The sequence below is a fragment of the Wyeomyia smithii genome, chromosome 2, assembly GCF_029784165.1.
Source record: "Wyeomyia smithii strain HCP4-BCI-WySm-NY-G18 chromosome 2, ASM2978416v1, whole genome shotgun sequence".
NCBI lineage: Eukaryota > Metazoa > Arthropoda > Insecta > Diptera > Culicidae > Wyeomyia > Wyeomyia smithii.
Window position 1 is genome coordinate 122,226,692 of NC_073695.1, and position 10,496 is coordinate 122,237,187.

General features: G+C 40.9%; 1 protein-coding gene across 4 annotated transcripts in view; it reads left to right on the plus strand.

Annotated features, from left to right (window-relative positions):
- The window catches only part of LOC129722420 (homeobox protein araucan), a 173,472-nt gene extending 163,584 nt beyond the window's left edge, over nt 1-9,888 (plus strand). For all 4 annotated transcript variants that reach the window (XM_055675849.1, XM_055675851.1, XM_055675852.1 and 1 more), the window contains 3 exons: nt 4,373-5,570; nt 5,635-5,801; nt 8,264-9,888. In XM_055675849.1, the coding sequence (XP_055531824.1) occupies nt 4,373-5,570; nt 5,635-5,674 (1,238 nt within the window). In that variant the 3' untranslated portion in view covers nt 5,675-5,801; nt 8,264-9,888. The remainder of the gene's footprint in view (nt 1-4,372; nt 5,571-5,634; nt 5,802-8,263) is intronic.
- Nucleotides 9,889-10,496: the final 608 nt, after the last annotated feature.

Sequence of the window (10,496 nt, forward strand, 5' to 3'; positions counted from 1 at the left end):
GGAATGAGTGTTTTATTCGATTTCAGAAAGGGTAGCCACTGTATAAGACTGAGACTTATCCTAGTAAGCCGCGTTTTCACACGTATCCTACCAAACCGGATGGAATATCGGGCGTGGAAAACGAACCATTTTGAAGAAGATAAAGCGGTTTTGTGTAATCTTCTTCTCGTTTACGGTAAGATTGATTTGCTATTGATTTTCCCCTTCTAAAAGACAACGCAAACGGATCTGTCTTCATCTTCCTTTCCGATTGCTGTACGTCTGGGTAATTTATCAAATATGTTTCGGTTGCATCCGCCCCTTGACGGTTTGCCGCTGATCTTGTTGATTGAATTCAAAAATCTTCCCCACTTTGTAAGCTCACGATCAAATTGAATAGAAGGGCAATGATGCTGCTCTGAGCTCTATTCAAATTGAATTACAATAAAGTTTAATTTTCTCTCTAACTATCCCTCTCATGGCAGGCTGGTTGTGTGCGTCCGTAATCTAATTTAAATATCATAGAAATTGCCCAACTCAAACTCCACCGTAGGTCGCATATTTCCTGAAAGAGCTTTTGGCATCTAATAGCCCACGTCTGATGCAAAATTAGAAGCAGCCATCAAGAATATATAATTAATTGATGAAATCAGTCCGATTTTAATTAGTGATGAGTTTCAAATTGAGATGAATGTGCTACCACTCTAAAGGACAAACGATGAAGAGATCTGATGTCCACGCTACTGAGGCTTTTACCAAGTTGAACGACTTCGACGAGATTGAATTTTGGAGGAAACAGCTGCTAATAGCGAGACTAATCCCCTGATGGTTTAAAGAAAGAGGGACCTGCCCATCAAAAATGTCAATCCAGGATCCGTTAAGAGCTGATGGAAAATCCAGAAAATTGAAAGCGAAAACTATACATCCCCTGAGGTGTCAAAACGTTTCACTCATCTTGACACTTTGCCATTCCTAGTTGATGTTGTGTGTGACTGAGGGGAGAGCTGAATGACGAAATTAAAATTTTCTGACTACCCGCTTCCGACCGGCTTGGAAAATAGACCACTCTTCGGTGAAATTAAATCATTAGGCAATGTATAAATATATAAATGCGATAATAGAGCAAGAACCAGAGTGCTAAGAAAGGGAATCAGGATATCTGTGTCATCTGTTCGCTTTTCCATCCCGACTGTGTTATTCCTGTCGTTGCCTCCTCGGATGACGGTGATCCTGTCTAAAGTGGCAAAATCGTTTTCCCTTCACTTTCTTGCTAACTGAGGGGTACGAGCTTGTGAAAAATTGCGCCGGCAGGGCCGCCGGTTTGCAGTTCCGAAAACTTGACTGACTCTTTGGCTTCACTGTTTGGCACAACTGGCTAGAGGGTAGCCGATTGAGCCAACTGTAAATGCACAGATTCCCTGCGGGCTTATGAAAGCCTCTTTATCAGGTTTACTGCTTCGATTCAACCCCTACCCATCTACTACAGGGAAAGAATACACCGTAGCCATGAATGTCTAAATAACAAGTGGCATTTTCACTTAACTTAATCGGATAATGGATATATTATCACACACAGTCATCAGGCTCGAACTTTACTTCAGAGGGGATGGAGAATTTGCTGATCGGAGAAACCGTCTTCATTGTACGTGGGCTTGCTCCGCGTTTTTGGCGGTTTGCTTAAAATTAGATGTTTAATGAAAAATGTTTGGCTATTATGTAAAGACTCAAACAGACTCAATTGAAATATTATGAGTCTATGAGCTATAAGTCAAATTGAGCAGTTCTTCAATCTAAGAAAATAACGTGAGTGTTGAAAACAATTAAATGCCTCGAGCTTATCTGAAAAGCGAGTAAGTGCTTTAACATTCAATGGTTTTGCTTCGAGGTGTAAAATAATAAGTTTTTTTAATCGTCCCTCAAAATGAATACGAGCAATTCATTGTCCAATTACTTCTTATAGGCTTGAATTTGCACTGTTTACCCTCGAAACTTTACTCTAAAGTAAATCAGACAAAGTGCACAGTCTTTGTCCACCCTTTCATTATCCGATAACGAAACGTTCACGAAACGTGCCGGGTAGGTTTCGTGCCACAGAACTGTATATGAGCAATTTCCCTGCTGAGCAGCGCGAACGGAAAGGGTCACGGCATGGGTCGAACTCAACCGACAGCCGAGAATTGCAGCACGCAAAAATGACTAGGGCAGAAAGTGCTATGTTTTCAATTGAATGAAAATCACATAATATCACTTATTAAGACTCAATTCATTTTCTCACCCTCTTCTTTTGTGCGTGAAAATGTATTGGCCGGAAAAAGGCTCTGTTTGGCTCGAAACGACAAACACACAGGGCGTTTGTACGGCAGCAGCATCATCGATCCTGCAACGGGGATGGAAGGGACGATGAAACCACTTTGACTGTTGTGGCAGCCGTCCCGCTGTTGTTGTGTGGCCAGCGTTGAAGCATAACGAGGCCATTTCACGAACTGCTCAGTTGTGAAGTTGACGTTGTCGGTGGTGTCTTGCTCGAGCATGAGGGTACGCCGGGATGGTGCGCCACAACCGACAGTAACCGACAGTGATAGCGAGGGTGAGCCTAAGTGATGGTTCTCGATTTCAAAGCTAAACTTGCACTGTGCGGACTGACTACAAAACATAGGGTTCAAGCTGTTTGGGAGGCTGCGAGTGTTTACTGTTATTAGATTTAATTCACCATATCAAATTGTTGGAATAAGTTTATTCAGGGTCGATGATTTTTATTGGACTTAATGGAAACATATTTTCGCTCGGGTGTCTAAATTTGATTACACGAGTATTTGCCGGCGAAATAGGGACCGTCGTATAAATTCAGTACACACGATGTAACCACAAAATTTGTTCGGTTTCGGTTTTAAGAAGTAACCATTGTAGCAAAAATATAACTTGCAATGTTACAGTCGGTAGGATGCCTGAATTATATAAATGGGATACTTTAAAGCAACATTGTTAGCTCCCACTGCAGGTTTGCACCACCCATAATGATTTGTGTTCTCTCTTCATTGCTCGTGTTGACCAGGATATATCCGCCGCTAGCACATTTACAACCATACAACTCCGAAGAAGCTTGTTTCCTTGAATGTTGTACACTATATTTATAAAGGATATACGATCTAATCCTTTCGCTTCGTAGTGGTCGCTCAGCGGAAGCCTCGTACAACCATAAACGATGCGGGAGACACTTGTTCGTGACAGGAGCAACGTTGTATAGTAGCATCTCTAACATTGTGTCAAAAAAAGGTAAATGATACAAATTTATCTGCTCATCTATAAATATTCTCCTGCCACCTCCAGTGCTCGACTAGACATACAGCAGACGCAACTGCTCGATTGTATACATTTATAGATTGTTCTAGTTGACGACTGACCCTTGTTAGTTACCGGGAACCGAAATCAATCTTCTTCATTCGTTATGAAAATCGACTATACATGTCTAAAGAAAGGCAACAGAATTATGCAATGAACGCGCACGAGAAAATTCGATAGACTATGCATGCCCAGACATATCAGATCAGTCAGGAATCAATCCATCAAACCAATTGAGAAAATGAAATCACAGGAGAATCAAAAGTGCAATTGACTGCAACCGGCAATGCAACGATGACTTGTCGGCTCCAAGCTACACGGAAGCCGCAGCGCTGCAATGTTCAGTCAATCAAGGCGAGACAACGCCAATTTTGTTTCTATCTTTTTTTTTTGCTCTCATTCTCTCTCTCCGTCTCTCTGTTTCTCTATCTTGCAGCACAACCCTTTTCGAATATAAATCGAGCTGGTTGGTAAAAACGGCCCTTGATGAAAGGCACTTTGAAATTGAAATATTTCCCGCGTTCCGCAAGTCCGCGTGTGAGGTTCGGGAATGGGATGGGTTAATGTGCGGCACCACGTGGCTGATGTGCCAAAGAGTGGCGCTAATGGAGACGGATGGATGGATGAATGAATTGGCCCAAGGTACGAAACAGGCCTCTCCTTGTTCCAGTAGCCAAGCTAGCAACGTCACCGGGGCGTTTGCGTGAGAAAGGGAGAAGGAAACGGAATCCATTAAATTCGGGCTGACAATCGGTAGCCGCATATTCCAACCACCACGAGCTGGCTGACAAATCGGTTTTCCATATCGATCGATCTTCTTTTCGCGAGGTGTGGGGTGGAAGGTTCCTGGTGGAAGTACTTTGAAACTGCAATTTTTTTTGGTTGTTGCTGCCAACGGTGTTTGACAATGCGTTCTCATGAACGGAATTTAAAATAAGCTCTTCTGGTGGTGAATTTCAATCGAAATGTACCATTGCTCCGTGACACAGAATAGAAAATCTGTGGTACTATGTGTCTCACGATATAACAATTAACATCAGCTTTTTATTTCTAGATATACATCATCACGTGAAAGCCGAGCACGATAAGGACGATGACGATGACGATCTCACCGACGACGAAAGGAAGCCGGAAAACTTAATGGGGCATCCGAGTCATTTGGGGCAGCACCATCCGTACTACCACCATACGATGCTCGGGGGACACCACCACCATTCAGGACTCAAATCAGAATTGGACCATCCAAAAAACCAAACGAGCAGCGACTGTGGAGTGCCGATTCCAGCCTCAAAGCCGAAAATCTGGAGTCTAGCAGACACAGCCGCTTGCAAAACTCCACCACCACAGGCACTTCACAGCTCTTGGATGACCGGCGGCTATCACCCAGGGCAGCATCATCAGCAACAGCCTCCGCAGCACCAGCAGCAGCATCATCATCTACAGCAACAGCACCTGCAGCAACAACAGCATCAACACCAGCAGCAGCACCCGGGCAGTGGAATGATGATGGGAGACGCAAGCTCCCCTATGAATATGAATATAGCAAATACACCTCACAACCAAGGTATGGGGACTATGGGCAGTGGTATGATGAGCAATTTCGCGAATACCCCATATTCCCGCTATGGGGGGTTTCTAGCAGGAGCTCAACATTACAATACTACCCACAACAACAGCAACACCAACAACAACAGCAACAGCAACAACAACATCAACCACAATATCAACAGCAATACAACTACGGGCCCAGTGACGGTTGCTACAACACCCACTTTGCAGCAGCATCAGCAAGCAGGGATGCACCAGCAGCAACTGGCACAGCAGCAATCCCAACAGTCTATGAACAGCAACAACAGCAATTCCCAGTCGATGGGGTTTCCCGAGGTTCAGACCGACACTCCACCACAAACTCCACCGAATATGAAGCTGCCCAGCGTAGCGGGGAATCTGCTTACAACCTCAGTAACCCCTACGACCGGTACTTGCTATAATGGTAGTAACACTAGTACCACCCATAGTAGTGGTAACAATAACAACAACAACAACAACAACCTCACTACAAACAACAACAATCTGAATGGAGTCAACGGTTACGCATCATCTCCAGAATCAATGGGGCAAGCAGCCAATCATCAAGGGCGGGCGCAAACCAATTACTATCAAATGCAACCCAATTCACCGCAGAAATCGCAGCAAGATTTTTCCCAGCAAATGCTTCATCAACAAGATGGTTTTAAACCGTTTTACAAAAAGTAAGTGATTGATATAAAACGGTGTTTGATTCATTAACAGTTTCTTCATTTTTGTTTATTTTAGTTCACCACAAATCGGCAACGGGTTCGTGTCTCCGGTCTAAAAGATAGTCGAGAACTCCTTCGTAACAATAGTTGTAAAATGCCGATTGACGCCTAATTTCTAATTACACTTGCCAGTGTTCTTCGTTTACACGTGAAATACTTTTCAACCGCACAATGATGTCTGAGGTAATATTCAAATTAATATAAATCCCTTTGGTCACATGTCAAAACTAACCTCTCCCTCGAACGCATACTCTAACAAATTCAGGCGATAGTCAGAATAGGCCGTTACCATTGACATTGTGGTTGTACGAAAGCACTTGCACAAGGTGCGTGCTGCGATGCGAATTTGATAAATGACATTGTTGGGCAAAAACTAAGTCCCGTCATCTCTCATCCCACGCAGCAATGTTCTGGGATGGCTTTCAACATAACGACGTCGCTAACGTTTCTCCTTTATATAAATGTTTAGATAAGGCCATCGCTCATCCACGTGACAAAATTAATGTTTGAAACTTTTCGCCCGGGATTAGCGCGATTGGTGTGCACGGCCCTTTTGTGAAAGTCATCCCGCGGGGAATCACGTGTGCACAATGCTTCATAGTGTAAGGATACTTGCGTCTGCAGCGGCGACGCGATGGATCTAATCTGCTTCTATTGCTCTCACGCAGATCCTTTGCGGACGGTGCTGAAAAAATATTATCGAGGGGTTGAAAAGTCAAAGCCATCTATGTCGCTTCGCATTTGTTTATTCTTCGAAGCGTGGCGCTGGTCAAATACACTTGTTCCCAGTGCTTTCGGAGGTTTCATTTATTATTCATTACATTGGATGATGGATATCGTTGTAGGTATATAAACAGCAGTGAGCAGCTCGACGGGTGAATTAAGTTTTGGTCCAGACCAACCGTCACCAATTTTGATACTGCAAGTTCGTTTATTTTCTCTGTTAATGGGCTGTTCTATTGGATCTAATCTTGATACAAGAAGTCTCAGCAAACTAGTATTATTAAAAAAATCTAAGAAATCATGAGGATTTATGATATTGTTCAAAAATTCATCCATTAATCTTGGCGGCTACGTAGAACTTTGTCAAAAGACGCATGAAATGAAAATAAGATTCTCTTTCTATTGCCATCTCTCAGCACATTCTCGCATCTGTCCTTGCTTTTCGAGATTCCATCCCAGGTGATCGTTCGCCGCTCGACCGTAGCGCGTTCGTAGTATGAATGAATTATCAATTTCACTTTGCTGGTAGGAACGTTCTTCTGTTTAAAAGTAAAGATCAAACCGAAACGATCTTCCACAGCGATACTGTCTCATTAAATGATGATAAAGCCACGCGGACTAGGTCGGATCACTTCCATACCCAATATGCGCCAAGCTAAAACAAAAGCAAGTCGGCCTCAACGAACATTTTTCTTTGGCTTCATTTTTCTTAGGTGAATAAATAAAACCCACGCGGTCTGCGTATTCAGTTCTGTGCGCGTACGTTCCCGCCGGCAGCGAATGGACCGAATGGACCTAACCAGCCGAGACAGTTCGGCTGGATCAATTTTTTGCTTTTGTTTTTATTTTGGGAGCGGCTCATGATATGTGAGCGATCAAGAAATTTATTCTCGACCGTCTGTAAATCAGGAAATATATCACCGGGCGAGCCGAAGTCCAAGATCAAAGTTGTCAACCGGCAATACAAGAGCTGGCACGGTGGTTGTTACGAGGTATGCAGGTAACGATCGATTAGCCGCGAAGGCATGTAGCCAAACAGTATGCCTAGCGTTTTTGTATTCAATGTGAAACCATTTATCCTAAAAACCTGCCACCATCATAGCGGATGCTTCACAGGTGGTTGAGATAAAAATTAAAACCCTGTTAGAAAATATTCGAAATAGTTCCTTCGGTGGAAAACTAATTCGCGTACCGGTAGGTACCTACTTTGTTTATTTGTAGAGTAACTGAAAATCACTAAAGATAATAAAACGGGTTGATACCTCCCTCCAACAATCTCACCAAACAGGGCTGATTATGCGTGTCGAATGAAATTTCACACTAGGTGCGTAGAGATTTTGTGTTGTATAAAACAAGGGGATTTGAATGTTGTCGTGGAGTAATTTACCCTAGTTGAATTCGGGAATAGCAGCGCAGTAAGCTGTGGGTGATTTATGTAAGGAATGTTTACGACGACTAAATTATACCGCACTCTGCATAGCGGTGCCGCCTATCCGGTGCAAATGGGAAACAAAGGATTTATGAATACTTTTTGTCAGCGAATTACTCGACTGAGTCTTTCGCTCATTACCCATATAGAATGTGACTTTGAGCACCTCCATGTCTTACGTGTGTAGACACAATTCAAAGACGGGGTAGTTTGATTTGTTGTTTGTGTCTTTTTCGAGATTTTTACCAAAATTCCAAATGAGATTTTGGCCGTAATCAACTTAAAGTACCGTGTGATTTTGTTTAAAGAATTTTTACTTCATTTTAATTTTAAATAAATAAATAATTAAATAAATACGTTCACTAGAGGCCTCATGTGATGCTTATAGAGATTTTCTAATCGGAATTATTGACTTACTTTTAAGCGTGCATGACAAAATATATGTATTGTGAAATATAAAGTAGTGTATTTACCTTATCTCTCTTCATTTCAGGTTTTCTAAAGTCAGTCAACTAGAGAAAGCATTCCCGTGTCGATCGAAACCAAGAAGCTGCGTACGAACGCAACAGCAAGCGGCACCAGAGAATGGCCAAACCAAGCGCTGCAACAGTTTTTCCATCGCGCAACCGGTGTTTCGTTGTTTTGTTTTGCTTGACGTCGCAGCCACCAATCGCACGCGCGAAATCCCTTCCACAAATGAATACAGGCGGCACTTCATTCATCAGCAAGCACTATTGCACTAACACAACAGCTGCTACTATCTAGTATAATACGAAACACTAACCCGAACGATAGGTGATACACAAACGAGTATCGAATATACGAGGCCGCGAGACAAACCAGATTATAGGCAAATCATAGTATCGCAAACATGAACTTAAAGCAAAACACAGGGCTTTTTTCATCACAAAATCTGGGCTATGTGCAAAAACAACATAAATATATGAATTCTACAGCAGGTTAAAAACAAAACTTATTTTAATAATTCAAAACGGTTTTGCTAGTAGTCTAATTTTCCATTTAGGAAAAATTAAGAGAATTATTTCTTTCGAAAAGCTCATGTTCTCGTGTAGAGCTATACGTGCAATTTCTTTCCCCTTTTACATTGTCCAACAACTTCAGTAAAGTGCACTGTTATCGCAACTCCATTAAAGAAAAGTGATGAAAATCAGTTCATTAATTTTTTCGGCCTTGTATTATATATTTCTCTTAAAATAAAATCGAAAAAGTGTTGAGAAACGCATTTGTAATCTGTGATAACGAAAAAAAAGTATATAAAATATTGAACATATTTAACACTAACTTAAGGCACGCAATTCTTTTTTTTTCTATTCTGGTAGGGCCACACTTTCTCCGCGTTTCATTGTTTTGGGTTGCTACCCGCGAGGGTGATATTACTTTTGGCAAATTAGCTGGAAGAAAACCATCAATCCCTGGGGATTTCTTTTGTGTCTTGTATAAATGGATGTTAACAGAAATGAAAGAATGTTGACGAATATGATTAATAGATCTATAGCTTCTCCAGTGTACTACTATTTCATAGAAGATAATTTACGGCACCTACGGGGGAATGTATGGGAAACCAAAAGTCGAACGGCAGATCCACTACTTCTGTATTAAAAATTCAAACGTTTGATTGAAAATTGAAATATAAAACCCGGCAAAGAATTGTAAATACATTGTTTCAAATACTTTTATCATCATTACAAGAGAAACAATAGATACATCCAGTAAACGTTTGAAAAACAAGCTTTCGAAGAAGTAAGAAAATTTTGTACATATTGTCTTATACAGCATACTATTATTATCACCATCAAAACCGATATCAAAAGTAACATTATGAATTCACAAACCAATAACAGTGCAAATCTGTGAAGTTTAAAAATCAGGATTCAATTGCAGTTGTCTATAGTCAAACCTCTCGATAATGACACTTTTAATACACACAGTTCATCTATCATAGCAGACACATTACAGTTATCTTATAAATTGGCGTACAAATGAAATACACCCCGTTGGAGTACTGATTTTAATCGAATTGGTAGCTTTTCGTTTTGCAATTATGTTATTATGTTGCTTCGAAAAAAAAAAAGAATTGGCGAAAATTCAAGAGTCAAATCATACTTACATGTTCACTTCTATCTTCTACCCGTAACGAAAAATACAAGTTGGATTAGGAGGATCGTACACTTATTATAATAGTTATTAAAATAATTATTACTGAACAAAGCAAACAAAGCATATATAGTAAAGTAAAACATACAGAAAACCAGAAAACAATATAAATTATATATATATATATTTAAACGAACATTACTAGACAAATAGAAGTAAAAAAAAAACAAAAACTCTACTAATTATCTCCAAAGTCGTGAGAGTCACATTCATATGGCTGTGGAAGAGAGGGTTAAAATCAGCACTAATGGATGGGTTTTTCTGATTGAAAGATATAATCACCGAACGCGAAATTCGATGCTAGGTTATAGACGTTTTGAAATGAAGACTTGCAACGCAACACCTCTTTTGAACATTACTTTTGAAGCTGTTCGCAAGCATTTCCATAATGAATACACAATTATTCTATCGATGCATTTCTGCCGTTCCACGCTTATCTGTCTGGTGAACGGTATATTAAGCATGTGTAAATTTGTACAATCCCAAATTTCTTACTATTTTTATTGTCATTATTACGAAAAATCGGTTAACAATGAGTTCATGAGAGTTGG